Source organism: Crocodylus siamensis, chromosome 1 (assembly GCF_052110815.1).
Source record: "Crocodylus siamensis isolate JL-2025a chromosome 1, ASM5211081v1, whole genome shotgun sequence".
In the NCBI taxonomy this organism is placed as follows: domain Eukaryota; kingdom Metazoa; phylum Chordata; order Crocodylia; family Crocodylidae; genus Crocodylus; species Crocodylus siamensis.
The window spans coordinates 309176584-309194464 of NC_143395.1; the positions used below are offsets into that span (position 1 = coordinate 309176584).

Sequence of the window (17881 nt, forward strand, 5' to 3'; positions counted from 1 at the left end):
TAATTTACCAGTTTTTCCCCACTTCTTTTTCCATTGGTTCTCCCCCCGCCCCCCCCCCCCCCTTAAATTTCTAATCTGGAACTTTTGCTTTAAGCCATAAAACAATAGAAAGAATTTTTGCACATTATGGGAGTATTGGATAAGAAATGGTGAAGTGTCTCTGAAGAACTCAGCACTGGAGGGGGTGTTTTAAGGAATATCACAAACATTGTACAGTGCTGTAGAAAAGCTGTTTCTGCTAACAATGGAGACCAACAAAATGAAACTTTGGAATGATATGAAAATATTAATTCCAAACAAACAGCAGTGCCAGAAAGTAAACTTAGCTTCTGAATGCAACCTAGCATTAAACTGTCTGGAAGCTGTGCCAACCAGCTTTTTAGCTGCTTAGTAAAGGTTTTCTAAAAAAATCATCAGATTCCTTTATAAGTAAGATTAAAATCTTGGTAAAAATGGTTGTGAGTATTGTGAGTACAATAACTTTACAATTTTTTCAAGTATATTATATATTTTGGAGGGGTGGTACTTCTCTTTGTGACAGCAAAAAACAACTCTTCTTTAAGAAATTATTCTGTATTTTCTATTTACTTCTAATGGTAAAAAATCGTGTGACAATCTTAGTACTTTCTTGTGTTGTAATCTAAATAGCTCATATTTAATATGGTATTTCATGCTTCATATTCCAGCAAGAAAGTAGAGTTTGAGGAGCAGTAAAAGGGTTATATTTTAAATAGAAAAAAAATCTTACAGCCATGTTCTCAAGAGTCATAATTGTCGAGCTGTATCCCAGAAAAAAAAGTTTTCATATCATTAGGTTTTCTTTCTGATTTTTCCTTCCTATAACATCTTTGGAATCATGGATTCTTTTAATCAAAACACTCCAAAGATTCTCGGGGGGGGGGGGGTTGGAGTTCTTTTTTTTGGGTGGGGGGGAGCATTTATCCAAGTTAAAAATAATTCAATTTAGCAAAAATTGCTGCTACTTTTGCATTTTGGGTTTTCTTATTTATCACAACAAAAACATAATCCCATTTCCAACAGCATGGTGATCAGAGCACTCAAGTGGAAAATGGATATTCCTGACTCAAAGCAGGGGTAAAAGCTAAAAGAACAAGGATTTAAACAACCTGGGACTGGCACATCCCAACTAAGCATCTTAACCCTGGGGCAGCTGTCTACCCTAAATATAAAATGCTCAGTCTCAAAACTCTCTCCTATACCTATGTGATGAAAGTTTAATCAAAATTTTCCTTGAGGGGGAAAAAATGCTTTGTTCAGAAGTTCCTGAATATCTCCCTTTTGATCACACTTTCCAACAATGGTCTGTTTACAGATAGTTTAAAAACATTTTGTTAATGAGTAACAGATGATATAAGCAGGTTACAAACAGGAAGAGGATGGGTTACCAAAGGTTAAAGCATATCAGGAGAAAATACTTTATGCAAATAATCATAAACAGCCTATTTACCCACTGATTGACAACTCATGTAAAAAAAAAAAACCCCCCCCCACAAAAACATAATAATATATTAACCCTGTAGAGATAATGTATAAATGGAAGCTTAATACAAAGTGTATGTTCATTTCTAAGTGACTACATTAAGCAGAGGTGTAGCTGGTTATTTTTATTAGGCCTGTGCGAAGTGGCTAGTTATTCACTTCAGATTAGGATTTGGCCGATTTGGAGGAAAATGATTCGATTCAGCTTATCCCCAAGTCCTTCTCTGTAGTACTGCAACCAAGACAGTCATTCCCAGTGTGCATCTGTGCATGAAGTATTCCATCCCAAGTATAGGACTTTGCACTTGTCCTTGATGAATCTTATCTGACTGATTGCGGACCATTTTTTCTAGTCTATCTAAATCATTCTGGATCCTAGCCCTGTTCTGAAGAGTCTGCAACTCTGCCCAGTCTGGTGTCATCTGCAATTTAGCTAAGCATGCACTCAGTCTCATCTTCCAAATCATTAATGAAGTTATTGAACAATATTGGGCCCAGGATGACCCTTGGGGAACCCCACTTGATAGCTCCTCCCAACTAGACATTGAACTGTTGATTACTATGATTATCCAACTACTTATCTATCCACCTTATAGTACTTTGATCTAGTCTGTATTTCCTTAGCTTGTTAATGAGGATGTCATAGGGGACAGCATCAAAAAAGTTTTGCTAAATTAAGGATATATCACATACACTGCTCTCCCCCTATCCACAGAGCCTGTCACTTTATCATAGAAGGAAACCAGATTGCCCAGGCAGTGGCGATGAGTAGAGGGTGCTGAGAGTGCTGGTGTACTCCCTGACAGGCTGCGCTCCCTGCTTACGCAAGGGGCAGAGGTGGGCAGGCAGGAGCACTGGTGTCCCCCTTGGGAGCGCCAGCCAGGGAGTGGTGGCACCAGGTAAAGTGCCACTGGCATTTCCAGGAGTGTCGTGGCCACTTCCAAGAGTGCTGCAGCCACTTCTCAGTCGGCACAATCAGCCACAGGGGAACCCTCTCCCCCCACAGCACAGTTGGTGACTGGTCACTGTGGGGTCATGTGCCCCCCTGACTCAGGTGGCACTAATCGTCCATGTGGCCAGGCATGACTTGCTCTTAGTGAATCCATGCTGACTGTTCCTAATAACCTTCTTCTCCTCTAGGAGATTCACAATTGATTCCTTGAGGACTTGCTTCATGTTCTTTCTGAGTATAGAGGTGAGGTTCACTGGTCCTCAGACTTTCCTTCTTTCCTTTCTTAAAGATGGGCAGGGCAGTGTATGTTCCCTTTTCCAGTCACCTAGGACTTTGCCGGACCTCTAAGTTCTCAAATATGACAGTCAATGGCCCCCAAAATTACTGCAACCAATTCCTTCAGTACCCTTGGATACATCCTGTCTGGCCCTTAAGATAAGATAGGAGCTTAAGACATGGTTTACCCACAGATTTGGGGCCAATTTACCCATTTTGGTTAGAATTATGTTTTATCTACTAAAACAGTGATACTGGCATGGGTACCATTATGACTGCTATTGGTAGCGGGCATTCTCTATTTTCAGTATGAGAATGAGCTGTATTCAATATAAGCAGCTACATGCTAGTATAACAGTGTCCACAGTCACTGGAGTTAACTGTTAGATAGAGCTGAGTAAATATTTCTATTTTTTGGCAAGTAATAAGCAGATGTTGAAGAATAATTTCAGTTTTAAAAATGGGGTTATGGGAGAGAGAATTGAGCATTTTCAAAATGAAGTAGTTTAACTTTTTATTTCAACATGAAACCAGGATTCCCTAATCCCAGTGCTGTGCCATAATCATCGGGCTACCAAGCTGTATTGTGCCTTGCTTGCTCCTCCCATCTTTCCTTTTTTCCTATATAATGGCCCAGCTTCAGCAGAAGTAGTATAAAGTGCCCCTTTCCTAGCTTATAATCTGGTAATCGTTCTACTCTGTGATGTCAATTAAGGAGACTCAAATGACCAAACCTACCTCTTCTCAAGCTAGTACTCTAACCTCTTGACAATTATGTAGAAGGTAAGACTCAGGATCAGCACTACCAGCTATGTATTGAAAGAAAAGGGTAAACTGGGTTGCCATAGTGTTATCCACACTAGGGGCTATACCAGTATAACTGTTTCAGTAGATATAATTCAAAACCAAATGGTTAAACTAGCCCAAAATCTGTGAGTAAACCAAACTTTAAACTCTTATCTATCTAGGATTTTAATAATTTGTCCTACTGCACTAATAGATGCTGTGGGATATCACCATTTTGTAGGACTGACCATTTTCAAATCTCTAAGTAGGACCTAAGTCTAGGAATTGCTTTCAGATTGGGAATTCCAGGTTGGTTAAGTATGCAACTCAAAGTTGCAGGCAAGTGACTCATCTCCTCTTTCTTACTAGCTAATTTAAAGCATTGCTGCCTTTTGTTATTCCCATTTCCAGGCACCTCACTCTCTCTGTGCACCATATAAGAAGTTCAGGGTTTGGCCACTCTGGTCACATCTATACAAGACACTGACTGTGTGCAGAAGTTCATTCCTACTGTGTAGTCAGTGTCACTAAAAAGATGTTCCAGGACACTGCTGCACAGAAATGCTGGTTACTGCACAGTCATTTAGTACTTGTGTATGCAAGTACTAAATGACCGTGCAGGAACAACTGTGCAATCAGTGTCTTGTATAGATGTGGCCTCTGTAGATATGGCTCCTGTATCTTGTAGAACCTAGTCTTCATGGCCCATGATCCTATGAATTTGGATTGTTTCATCAGTGCCACTTGCAATAATAAATTATGCAGCTTTTGACACCAGGAAAAACAACCCTGTAGCAAGACCAGGATTTGTTTTATTTTCTATCCAGCTTATATTGATTTTAGGATCAGAAATCTCAGCTCTCAGTCACCTGAACCCCAGGCTACTTGTGTATTTAATGCTGAGCTAATTACAAATTCCTCACAAAAGGCAATTCTATTGCCTTCAAACTCAGCTGTTATTGGAGAAAAACTTGCCATCTCATAAATACCAAGTTAAGCCAGTTTATGAGTAAGATTAATATTTCACAACTTAAAAGATTCTAGTTTGACGAAGTCTTAAAAATCTCATTAAAAAAACCCACTTTAGCCATTTTACATTAGAACCACTTAGGGATTAAGAGCTGCTTACCATTTGAGACTGAATTTCCATTTTCAGCAGTTACAGAACAGGACAGTGGATTAGATGGTTGAGTTCCATGGTTGTTTGCATTTTTATCTTGGGCTTCCAACCCAGTTTCTGATGCAAGGGGATCTTCCCTGCTTGCTAAGTTCAGATTTGTTTCAACACCTGAGACAAGAGAGAAAACAAATTGTCAGATTTTTGGTTAGTGGTCTATTTTATGTGTCCTTCTAAGTCCAGACTGGTCCCTAGTAGAAAAATATCCTCTTACTTTGAATGTAAGTGTTAATTAAATACTTAGTCCAATAGACAACTGATAAATGAGATGCATTCAATGTACTGATAAGCCAGGGAGGACCAATAATTAATTTCTTTTAATATGATGCTTTGCTAATGCTGAGGCTGCATTACTCTATGATGCATTCTTCTGCATTCCTCTGTGATGGAGATCTATAACCTGGTTTTCGGTTGCATTATTTCTTTTCATAAAAATATCAGTTTACAAAATGAAAAAGAAACTATGCTCTTCAAAAATTGCACCGCTTGCATATGCAGATGTGATAACTATATGCAGGAGTAGATCCAGGGAGATACGGCAGTGCAGGTACAGTCTCTTCCACCACTGTCCCTGACTTATCCAAATGCAGGAGGAACACCAGAGCAGCTTCTGCCTCAGTCTAGCTGCAGGCTATGGCTACGTGGGGAGGTCGGCTAAACAGGAGACAGTGGTGGTGGCAGTGCACAGGTTTCTCCTTCCACTACCTGCTCCCTGCCCACCTCTCCCCTGCAGCTGTTCCCCACCAGCTGGGCACAGGGGCTGGAAGGGGAAAACTCTGTGCCTCTGCAACTGACCCTGGCCAAGCCTAGCTCCTCACACAGCTGCTCCCCACAGCCCCTTGCTGAAGCAAGGCAGGAGCAGCTCTGCTTCTCCTATGCACCCAGGTCATACAGGGACTGTAGCAGTGGTGTTGGTTGGGGGGGGACAAGAAGCTCCCTGCCCTTCATGTGCCTGCTCCCTGCCCTTTGTACGCCCACTTTCTGCCCAACTCCCTGTCAACTTGGGAGCCCCAGCCACACCTCATGCCTATCCCCCAGAGTCTGAGGGGCAGTGTGCTGCACTACCTTTAGTAAATCCTGCATCCACTCATGACTATATTATGTAGATTTTAGATTGTATTCTTATGTGCATATAGTAACCTCATCGCTGTAGGCTACGCTAAGGGCATAAGTTACATGAGTGATGGCCGCAGTATAGAAAAAAACAATGAACATCATCTCCAAGGCAGAGAAATTAAATCATCTTTCCTATAAAACCAGATCTGCCAGGATGTGTGTCTGTAGTGACCCGTGGTGGCCATGATGTGGCACTGCTTTCCTTGCCTTTCCATAGTCTTTTATGGGTTACTTGCCATTTCTTATGTGGTCCAGGGTTTGGTGCCTTAGCATTCTAGTTCTATTCCTTCCAGGACATTGATATCCCCAAACAAGGATCTCTTACTTCTATGTCCCTGGAAGGAAGCTCAGTTAGTCAGTAGGCTGTTTCATAGTCCTTTCTGTTCAAAGAAAGAAGCAAAGCTCCTCTTTCTTGCTCAGACTTGACCACACTAAGCACTCTCTTTTTACCTTCCATATCTATGCCTCTTGGATGTTCATGCCTGACACTTACACTAAGTGAGTGAGTCAGGGTTGATTTGGCTCAGTGGCCCTCATTAACTCCATCCTAGCAAATATGCCAGGTTTGCACATCCCAACACACGCTTTCCTGGGCAGGATTGTGTTGAGGATTTTAGCATTCCCTGTCTCCCATCATGACAGAAAAAATGGGATTAGAGTAAAAGCACTCATGGGGACAGGAACCACAGACTGAACTGGGGGCTGGTGTTACTTATTGTACTCAGCCACTAGTGAAGGCTCTGATCTCTGGGTACAGGATATTCCTGAGAAGGTAAATTCAAAGCCCTTTCATTGACCATTTCAATATCAAGCCTTCTTTTTCCATAACTCTGTCACGGAGAAATAATTTCCAGGTGTGGTAGAGGGTGGTGTGTTCTTATTTATTGTAGTCCTGATTCAAGACAAGATTCAAACTGGTTATTCACTAATGTATACCATAGGTACATTACTTTTTTCATCTGTTGCATTTTGCAAGGCATGCTGTAAATTTGGCTTCTTCAAGGGACTCAGGGTCAGCAGCCAACTGATGAAGTGTTCATTTCTGGTTATGAATAGCTGCATCATTCATGTAAATCAGAGCATATTGGCCGTAAGAGTAGAACACCATTAGCCATGAAAATCTGCAGGGTCCCCAGGGAGGTCAAATGGTGGTTTGAAACTGAATTGTCATATAGTGCAACAAAAACTATTTCTTTCTGGGACTCCTAAGTGAGAGGGATGTGTCAGGACCTGTTTTTTAGATGTAACGACACAACATGGTAGAGATGGCCCAACAGAACCAGTAATTCATCCACTAAAGGCATGGGAAATGATTTAAATTTTGTGATGCCACTGATCTTTGTGAAGTCATTACAGAATAGGGAGGGGGAGAAACCATCCTACTCGGTTACTAATATGATAGGGCTTCTCAGGTTACAATGCAATCCTTTAATAACACCAAGATCCAGCAAGAAGTAGAGTTCCTGCTTTACAATCTACCTCATCATATTAGGAAGAGGTTCAAACAGTCCCCTGCTTCACTCTCCTACAGATTTTTGACAAATGTTACTATTCACCAGACTTTGCTCTTAGCCCACCACTTGCTATCGCTGATTTGGCTGAGTAGTCATGGCTTAAAAGAGTCTGGCTTGAAAAATACATAAAATACAACACTGAGAGTGTGGAGCAAATGTTTAACTTAGTCTTTATAATATCAGGTTGACTGCAAAGTATGAAACATATGATACGTGATATTAATTTGCCTTAAATAGAATTGTCACAGATATTTAGATGTTAACATTCAATGTTCTTGCCCAAATATTATGATTCACCTACATAATTGCTGTGCCATCTTTTATATAAAAATAATCTTGGAGAAAAAGTCTGTGGATCCCTTTTTTTGATATCCTGAAAATTTAGATTGCCCCAGAGGCTCCTGTTTACTTTAAAGGAGAAGCAGCAGCAGGGATCTCCACAGGTTGGGGAAGACTATGGGCTAGCTACAAGGGAGTAGGCAGAGACCGAAGTGCCCACTGGCAGCTACCTAGCTAGCAGTAGAAGAGTAGGGCAGGTCCCTGGTTAGGCAGCAAGAGTGTTAGCAGTTAAGCTGCCCTGGAGGCTCAGGGGCATACCTATGGCTAGTTAGGGGAGAACATGACCAGAAGGGGAGGAGCCAGGAGATATAAGCATGGGCTCCTGAGGCAGCAGGCCAGTGCAGCCCTGAACTCAGCTGGGACAGGATATCCTGCCACCTCAGGCAGGTGGGAAATGAGAGCTATAAGCTATGTCAGATACTCATCAGGCTGAGAATAGGCAAAGGGCTTGACAGTAGTATGATGACCGAGAAAGGGAGTGTTTGAGTTTGAACTGGTTGCTTGGATGTTTTTGGGTTTTTTTTCCTAGTTTATACCAGAGTATGAAAATTGGCTGATAGGAGTAGATTGGAGGCCACAGGGGTGCTGCAGGGGCAACCGGAATACAGCCCTTCCATGCTCAGGGTTGCCAGGGGAGCTGAGCCAAACCAAGAGCAGCCTTGCTCTGTGTTGGGGAGGCCAGAGGGCTAAGCTGAACTGAGAGTAGTCTTTCCCTTAGTCACATACCCCAGAGGACTGAGCCAAACTGAAAACAGCCTAGCCCTGGATCAGGGATGCTAGAGGGGTTGAGCTGAAAGGGAGAGCAGCCTCACCCTAGGTCAGGGACACCAGGGAAGCTGAGACAAGGCAGAAGACTGGGCCAAGGGGCACAGAGATCAGAGACACAATGAGGGCTGAGGCCAAGAGAGCTGGGCTTGAATCAGTGGGCCAGGAATGGAAGCCTGCAGCCAGAGTCAAAGGGGGCTAAAGCCAAGAGGGCTGAGGCCTGTACAACAGAACTAAACCGTGGACACAGCAACATCTGTAAATCATGGCCATGAAGACACTTTAAGAAGACTGGTGCCCTGAAGTGCTCATGGGTCCAAGAGTGACTGAAGGCTTGAAAAACAGGACTGGGGGGTCAGCCAGGTGCAGGAGAGACCCACTGACTTAAAGCAGGCTAGGGCTCACTCAGGGACCATGGGGCAGCCTCTCAAAGTAAAATAATTCCATCAAGGTGTGGCAGGTGAGAGAAAAAGGGAGGGCACACCAGGGAGCCAGAGGAGGGCAGGAGCTGTGTGGCCACCAGGCGGCATCACAGTTGCCCCTGTGGCCTGTTTCTGTTACACCCCAACATCACAAGCAAATGGAAAAATATTTTTTGTGTACCCATTTTGAACTTTTTTTTTTTCAGTTACAGAAACCCTCCTTAGCAATAATGGAGTGCACCTGGAAAAGGGAAATTTTTTTGTTGTCTATTTGAAATGCCACAAAATATTATGTATAGTTACTCTCCAGCTAAGATATCATTAGTAACTAAGAAAAATAAGCAATGGATAGATATGTAGTTTGTCGTTTGGGACAAGCACCCTTATGCAGATTATTAACTGTCTCATTTTTCTCCATTCTATTACTGTGGCAATAAATATCTTAGATGCTAACTGCTGTACTAATAAAGGGAAAAGTAGGGTTACAAACCACAACCCCATAGGTGTCCCTATACATTTGTTACATACCCTAAAAATGAGGGGTTTGCCCCGAAGGAGCAATTCAGTACAACAAGGTTAGCCCTCTACAATTCACAAACAATTTGTGGAGAAAGTTAAGGGTCTCTCAAGGGCAATTCAGAGCTCCTAAGCACTTGAAGATCTACAAGGTCCCTTCCGACCCTACTTCTATGATTCTATGATAACAGGGAAATACCTAGAGGTCACCAATAGTATGTTTGAACTCCTCACTCCTTTGGAGCTCAGACACTTAATTTAGGACTGCATATGAGGCACTGTTTCTTCAAAATCTAGCTCTCCAAAAGGGAGACACCTGGCAGCTGCATACTGACAGCTTCAATGAGTTCAGGGGCATCTCATTCAGTAACACAGCCAGAAGCAGGATCTATGTTTGCTTAACTGGCTAGAGAACTTGCCCATGAAGTAGGAGGCTGTAAGTCTAGAACTCTTCAACTCCCTATCTCTCTGCTATTAGGAGAGTGCTCTAATCACCAAGCTTATAAAATGGGTTGGGTAAGGTGTTGTTGAACTGGGGCCATGGAGACTTCAGGAATGCAAGTTTCAAGGCACAAGGAGGCACAACAAGGAGGACAAGGATTCTGTAGCCCAGGGAGAAGGACACTTGTATGGGACGGTGGAGTCTTGGTTTTTGGTCACTGACCCCAGCTCTGTTTCTGTATTTAACATTAGATAGCTATTGGGTGAGTGAGCACCCTTGCCACTGACCTGCTATGTTTGGTACTGAATTCAGCACTACAAGTGTCAGTTAGGCATTTTACATGCTCTTTTGAGGCTTTATGGATGAAGATCTTGAGTGCCAATTCAGCTTGCAGAAGAACTCAGGAAGGCCTTATGTGCTGGATCTGGATCCATTCTGGGCATGCTCAGAGATCTATGTCTAGGCATTTAGCTATCTCTTCAGGGTAGCAGTACTCAACTTTTTGGCCACATAGGCCAGATGAGTGGTATGAGGTCCTACATATCAGGATAGGGCTCCATGAGGCCTCAGTTGGTCCCCATATGCTGGAATTGAGGCCTGGCGTCCACACTGTCCCTGTCCAGCCCCACACACAAGGACTGGGTCCCTCAATGTCTCCAGTGGTAATGCGTGCCAGGATTGGGTCTTATGTGCTGGGATCAGGCCCTAGGGCTCCATGCTATCTCCACTCAGCCCCACATGCAGAAATGGAGCCCTGCACCCTGGGATGGCGCCCTGGGGCCCAACTCTGTATGTCAAGATCAGGCACTGCAGCTCCATCCAAAAGCAACCCTGCCCAGCCTCACATGCCAGAATTGGGCCCTCCCCCTAACAGACCCCATGTGTCGCCATCAGGTTCTACATGCCAGGATCAGGCTCTGGGCCTACACACCACTCCTGCCCGGCGCCACACGCTGTCTCGCTGCCTCCCTCCCTCACTCTCATATGCTTACATCTAGTTTGGGGGCCTTGTCCCACTCCTGCCCAGACCCTTGCATTGGAAACAGGCCCCATGCCATCCTGACTGCCTAACCTAGGATTCAGGGCCACATCATCTGGCTAATACATTTTAGGGGTCCAGAAACTTGGCAACAGGGGAGCAGCGGATTTGGCCATTGTCAAATTTTTGGACCCCAGGGGAGCTCCATGGTCTAGACAGCATGACACTGGTAGCCCAATCTGGCCTACATGCTGGGAGTTGAGCACTATTGTCCCAGCAACATATAGATGAGTAAATTTAGGCATATAAGGGATTTTGTGATTGCTGCCATGGAGTTGATCTGAATTTATTTTTGTTATTAAATGGGACACCTTAAGTCCCATTTAAGTGCCTATAAGAACAATTGGGATCTGACCTACAATTCGTAGTGTAAGTCAAATTGCTATTTGAAATAATTCTTTCTTCCCTACTATATGCAGAGAAATAGGCTATAGCTCAGACAGAGTTGAGTTACTATTGTTATAGGTAGGGATATGGTTTTCTCTGATTAAAAAAAAAAATCCTAAATTTTTGGATTTAAAAAAAGTAACCCAAAATCCACATTTTTTCATGATTAAAATGAATGTGGATATATATATAGAGAGAGAGAGTGGAATTTCATTTTAATTATGGAAAAATGTGGATTTTGGGTTACTTTTTTTAATCCAGAAATTGGGGATAATATTTTATCAAAGAAAACCAGGACCCCTGGTTATAACTAACATTTTTGTGCTAATTTTATGTATTTAGGGCATTTCCATTTCCCAGTAGAACTAGAGTCTAGTAATCTAACAGGAAACTCCAGAACAAACATTAGCTAATTGTTAATAACTCTAGAGTACATTGTATCAAACATATGTTGTTAAACCTTAAACTTTGTAAATTTTCAATGACGTCAATGAGATTGAATGAGCTGTAACTTAGGGCACACTTTTCCCCTTTACTACAGTATAGCTGAAAGCCAGAAGCAATATTATGGACCAATTTAATACTCTATCCAGTGTGTGGCAGTTTTCACAGTTCCTCAAAACTGAATTGTTTTTTCCCTTCACAGAACTTGGTTAGACTTTCTACATGGATAAACCCTTGACTACATCAAAAATACTCTAAAAAATGCAATGATATGGTATATAATGGAGTTCTGACTTCCTTGTTATTTTCAAAGTTCACAGAAGAGATGGATGTTATCACTTATGGCAAAATCTCAAGGCAGTGTGTATAATAAAGAAAATCTCTTATACTGGAAAGAAAAGTTAGAATATGCCAATCATAGACATGATTATGTCCTGTTGCTTTTTTTTATGTAACTGTCAATACTCCACAAGAGTCAAAGAAGAATTTTTCCTATTTTAGTCAAACTGTGAATTTCAAATATTTTATTATAAATGCAGAATCTTTGTCTGCATATTGATATGAATTTTCAAACACTATATGAATAGGAATGCAGCTAAGTTAATATGACTACTAGCAAATTAGAAAAAAAAAAAAAAAGGAATAAATGGATCCATAGACCTAAGGGCCCAATTCTATTTACAAATACCAGTTCAAGATTGACACATATTGGGCAAATAGTGGAAAAAAAGAAGCGTATAGCTACTTTCCTATGTAAAATCAAAGACTATAGATTCATGGTTGATGTCTGTACTTAAAGGGATCTTCACAGAATGAACATGAAGCAATATAACAAGATTCACTTAACTCTTTCAGCCAACCAGACTGTTTTTCTTTTGTAAAATCCTCCTCCCTAAATGTCTGTCTATTCTCTCTACTTCTCATGGTTTAAAATCATACCAGCCCTTTTTCTCGTAAGTGAATAATACTCTTTCATGTTTTTTCTTTCCATGGTGGTGGCGCTTTTGGTTGGAGCCCATTTACAACCTGATCTAAAGCCTGCTGAAAACAACAGAAGGCTCCCACTTGCTTCAATGGTTTTTGAGCCAGGTTTATACTTTCCCTAGATGTACTGCCAAAGCACAGTGGGAACTATAATATGGGCCATGGAGACCATTTAACTCTTATCAGCACCTACTGCCAAAACTCAGAAAGGAAAAAAAAATCTGCCTCTAAGTGGCAAAAGTCAATGTCAAACTTGTTTAAGAAAAAAGAGAAAAATGAAACTGAAATCAGTAACAAAGAGTTTCTCTTTCCTCTATTTTTAACAGTCTTCATAAACTGGAATTATGTTGAAAACAGTTTCTCTTTACATGGAATCAATTACATCCAAGGCTAACAATACTTTCAGTCTGTGGTCTTTGTTACTATAGCCCAAAGTTATTCTTCTTTAGCAATCTGTCAAGTGAAACCTTGCAACTCAGTCCACAAGTGTGTGTATGTTCTGGTATATATAGTAACCTGATGCTTGGGGAACATTATTGCATTTTGTTTCAAGGTCATCACAGTTTACTGACTCAGTTGTAAAGGAATGAATGATCTTGTTATTTTTATCAGAATATCAATATATTAACAAAGTAATCTGGAAGAAAAGCTGAAGGATAAGCATGGCTAATGTTGAGCTACAGAAAACTCACGGAGAATATAAAACATATAATCACAGAAATCAGAAATATAATCACTTAATTATTCTCCTATTGGGTGCATGTAGACGAAACAGAGGCCCTAAATTGAAGTGGCGGGTTTTAAAAAAAGACTTTCAATTTAGGGCTGATTAAACCCCTGTGTCATGCACACACCCCGCTGACTTACCTGCCTCTCCAGCATGGAGGGGAGGGAGAGCTGCCAAGGTGGTTGCTGGGGAGGAGCTGGTGTTTCCCTCTGCAGCAGTGGTGGCCCCTGCAGGCACCTGGCTTGGGTGGTCCAGGGGGGGCACCGCAGCCATGGAGGGAAGCACCAGGCCCCCACACAGCTCAGGCAGGCAGTTTCCAGGGGGCAAAAGAAAAAAAAAGATCAGAGGCTCTTTGCTTTTCTTGGGCAGAGCTGCTTTCCCAGGCTGCCGTCGGGCTGTCTGCAGGGCTTCCTGCAGAGCTGTGGAGCTGCATGCAGCCCAGTGCTTTGCTCTGCAGCTGTAGGGGCAGCAAACTAAAACTCCTCAAAGGAGTTTGCTGTGCCCAAGACATTTAAGGCACATTACACCACTGAATTTCCTATAGCAGCTGAAATGAATGTGCAATATGCCACTGAGGCTCGCAAACACCGACACCATTAAAGCGGTGCAAAAGCATTTAGCCCACTTTAAAGTGCTGTGCACACATGTCTCTCGTTTCATCTACACACAGCCATTGTGGCTGACTCGCCTTCCTGCTCTACACTGAAGTAAAATTTGAATGGTGTCCCCAGGTTCATAAGAGAGAATGGCTGGAAGGGACCTGGTAAGTTGAAACCCTTGATCAAGGCAGGATCACCCCTGGTTAAACCATCTCAATAAGGTGTTGGTCTATTCTGCCTTAAAAAGTTCCAAGGATAGATCCCACAACATCTCTGGGTAGCCTTTTCCAATGCTTAACTTCCCATGTAGTGAGGAAGTTCTTTCTAATATACAGCCTAAATTTCCAGTGCTGCAATTTAATACCTTTTCTCCTTGTCCTGTTCCCGCAGATGTAGAACATTGTTTCTCTCTCTCGGATTTACCCCTTGAACTGAGTTGCCTTTGGGGCTCTCCATGTGGCATGCATGGATATTCTCCCAAATCAGATTTACTTCTATGGTGTTTAGTCTCTATTTGTAGCTAGGATGAACCTGGGTCCAGTTTTGTCATTTTTTATATTTGATATACATGTATTTTTATAATTCCATTATGTAAGTGGAAGATAATTAAATGAGGTACTTTTCACACACCCAAGGCATTGTTTCTCTGAAATGGGGGCAACAAACCCCTCTACAGAAAAAGCATCTGAGAGAAATGGCCCTCTAGCCAAGGAAATTACAGGTAACCCAAGGTGACCAGAACTTTTTCAAGGATTTGATGACTCATGAACAATTAGAATAAAGTTGAGGTAGGGGGGAGGAAGTGCTGACCTTGGAGGCTTTTAAAGACTAGCTGGGATATAATGAATGTTTTTTGGATCCTAGGCTTTGGGGGTTCAATGACCCCAGCAGCCAAAACCATCAGAATCAGCAGGAAAGCTGAATTCTGCAGATACTGGAAGGAGTTTCAGGAGAATTAAGGTGTAGCTATAGGAAAGAGTAAGAAATTTTTCTTGTGTTTTTATTTATGTCTCCAAACCTATAGTCAGTTTTGCTCATCTAATTCTTATCATCTATTGAATAAGTTCCTTTGCTGTTTTTTCTCCTTACCTGTGGAAAAAGTGATTATTGTGTGATTCACATTCCAGGCTAGCCCTTTCTACAGAAGGGTGGCTATAACATTTCTTTTACAACCAGATATAGTGGCCACCTGAGGCTGGAAGAGATTCCCTTACTGCAGCTTCATGGTCTAGTATAAAGGTAGTGGAGCTGAGGCTTGCTGGGGTAAGGAGTCATCCCAGGGCAACCTTGGCCTGTTCTTTATGGCACATGGCAGGACCGTGGGGAGAAACCTGGAGTGTAAGGGTCCCTTGTGGAAGAGTTCATGATAATCCTCTTCCTCTTTCAGGTAACAATTCCCCACTCAGTCTTCCCTTTTTCAGATTCAGTAATCCCAGTTCTTTCAGTTTTTGTTGACTTACCCTGTACTTTTTCTAGCCTGTGCACACCTTTCTTGATGTGTGGTACCCAAAACTGGACACAGTACTCCAGACTAGTCCTCACCAATGCTGAATAGAGTAGGAGCAGCACTTCCCTTGATTTACAAGTCATGCTTCTATTAAAACAACACAGATGCTGAGATTCAAGAACAGATCAGAAGTTTTGGAGATGAAGAAAGACTTTTGTTTCCTCTGGGTAATATTTAAATGGAAGTTCAGTTTAGAGAGAGAGCCTAACCTTCAGCACATTCACCCTCTCTTTCTTGCTCAGGCAAAAGATATAGCTTGTACCTTTTACAACTGTATTGTCTCTTTTTATCTGAGCAGGAAATGGAAGGTGTGTGAACTAAAGATTAAGCTATGTTCCTAGTCAGCTGTGAAAGGGTTAAACATGTGTAGTTGCTGCTACTGCACTCTGCTCCTCCTCCCATTCCACCATTCCTCCAAAAGTAAGTAATTCCACACCTTCCATTTTGCCAGAAGAAAGCTCATGAGGTTCAACAAGGACGAGTGCAAAGTCCCGCACTTAGGACGGAACAATCCCATGCACCAGTACAGGCTGGGGACTGACTAGCTAGGCAGCAGCTCTGCAGAAAAGGGCCTGGGGGTTATATAGTGAACAGTAAGCTGAGTATGAGCCAGCAGTGTGCTCTTGTTGCCAAGAAGGCTAATGGCATACTGGGCTGTATTGGTAGGTATACTGCCAGTAGATCAAGGGAAGTGATTATTCCCCTCTCTTCAGCACTGATGAGGCCACATCTGGAGTACTGTGTTCAGTTCTGGACCACCCACTACAGAACAGATGTGGACAAATTGGAGACAGTCCAGCAGAGGGCAACAAAAATGGTGAGGGGACTGGGGGACGTGTCTTCTGGGGAAAGGCAGAGGGAACTGGTCTTATTTAGTCTACAGAAGAGAAGACTGAGGTGGGATTTAAAGCAGCCTTCAACTATCTGAAGGGGGGTTCAACAGAGGATGGAGCTAGACTGTTCTCAGTGGTGTCAGATGATAGAACATGGGGCAACAGTCTCAACTTGCAGCAAGGGAAGTTTAGGTTAGATATTAGGAACAGTTTTCTCGCTAGAAGGATAGTAAAACACTAGAACAGGTTACCCAGAGAGGTGGTGAAAGCTCCATTTTCAGAGGCTTTCAAAACGCAGCTAGGCAAAACTTTGGCTGGGATGATCTTGTTGGGGATGGTCCTACTTTGACCAGGGGGTTAGACTAGATGACCTCCTGAGGTCCCTTGCAACCCTAACTTTCTATGATTCTATAATTCACTGTGGGTAGGGGCATGGTGGAGAGAACAAAAAAGAAGCAGCAACCATCTTACAATGTCTCTATACTTCGATTCCAGGCAGTAAATCAGCTTCCTTGCTTAACACACCTCTCCTCCCCCAATTTTGGAGGACTCATTTGGGGGGAAATGGTATGTAGGTATGCAAGTAAATGCAGTAATGAGGAGGATGGGCAGGCAACTAAAACGTATAAGTCCATAAGTGAAGCTCATGCTTCACTGCAACCTGTAGTCAGTATTCAATGTGCTGAGAAACTTAAAAAAAGCCAGCTCCAAAAGATGTACAAGAGTAAGGAATCCAGGAGATGTTACTGTCTTGTCTATAAGCAGGAAGACCTTGAGGTTTTCGCTTCATGTTCATGGACTGAAACCAGCTATAGAGTTGTGACACATTTTCAAGCACTAATTTTTACAGCAGGTTAGTTTTTTTATAGCTGGTCTGGCATGGGCATCTAGGTGCATGGTTAATACCACAAAAGATACAAGTTTGAGGCAGAAGCACTGTCAGATTCCAATGAATCTGCAAATTTTGCTAATTACCTTGTTACATATGGACATGTAAAAAGGAAAAAGTGATTTTTATCTTGTGAGAATTACTTTGCACCTGTGCCTGGTCTAAATAAATGGTGTAATTAACCAGTTAACTGTGTAGTATATGTAATGTGTAATGAAGACTAAGGGGCCTTAATCTTCATAAAATGAGGTAACTTCTAATGGGTATCCCTGTTCTTCCTTACTGAAGAAGTGACACCAGAAATTACCTGAATTCTAAGGATTAGTGGGGATAGACCCTGAATATTTGGTATGTTTAGAAAAAAAACCCAACAATTTTTATTTGGACTTTGCTGATTATTCAAAATGGAAATGTTCCATGAAGACCGATTTTGACCAAAGTTGTTGAAGGAAATCTGGAGAGAAGAAAGTAAGAATGTCTTGCATCAAAAGCTTGTCTAACTCCATCCCAGATACATAGCTACATAGTTGGTTCAATAAAAGATATCACCCTAAGAAATCCTTGCCTCTCAGATAAAATATAACCCCATTTTTTTTCCTTTAATCTTTTTGTTCCAGCTTTAGCACATCATTCTGAGATTCCCATTTTGTCTGGACCTGGAGTTAAA

General features: G+C 42.2%; 1 protein-coding gene across 1 annotated transcript in view; it reads right to left on the minus strand.

Moving 5' to 3' along the window:
• Positions 1–17881, minus strand: part of MYO16 (myosin XVI) — a 545578-nt gene that overhangs the window by 35800 nt on the left and 491897 nt on the right. Inside the window, exon 33 of the mRNA XM_090022346.1 lies at positions 4644–4802. Within this exon, the coding sequence (XP_089878472.1) occupies positions 4644–4802 (159 nt within the window). The remainder of the gene's footprint in view (positions 1–4643; positions 4803–17881) is intronic.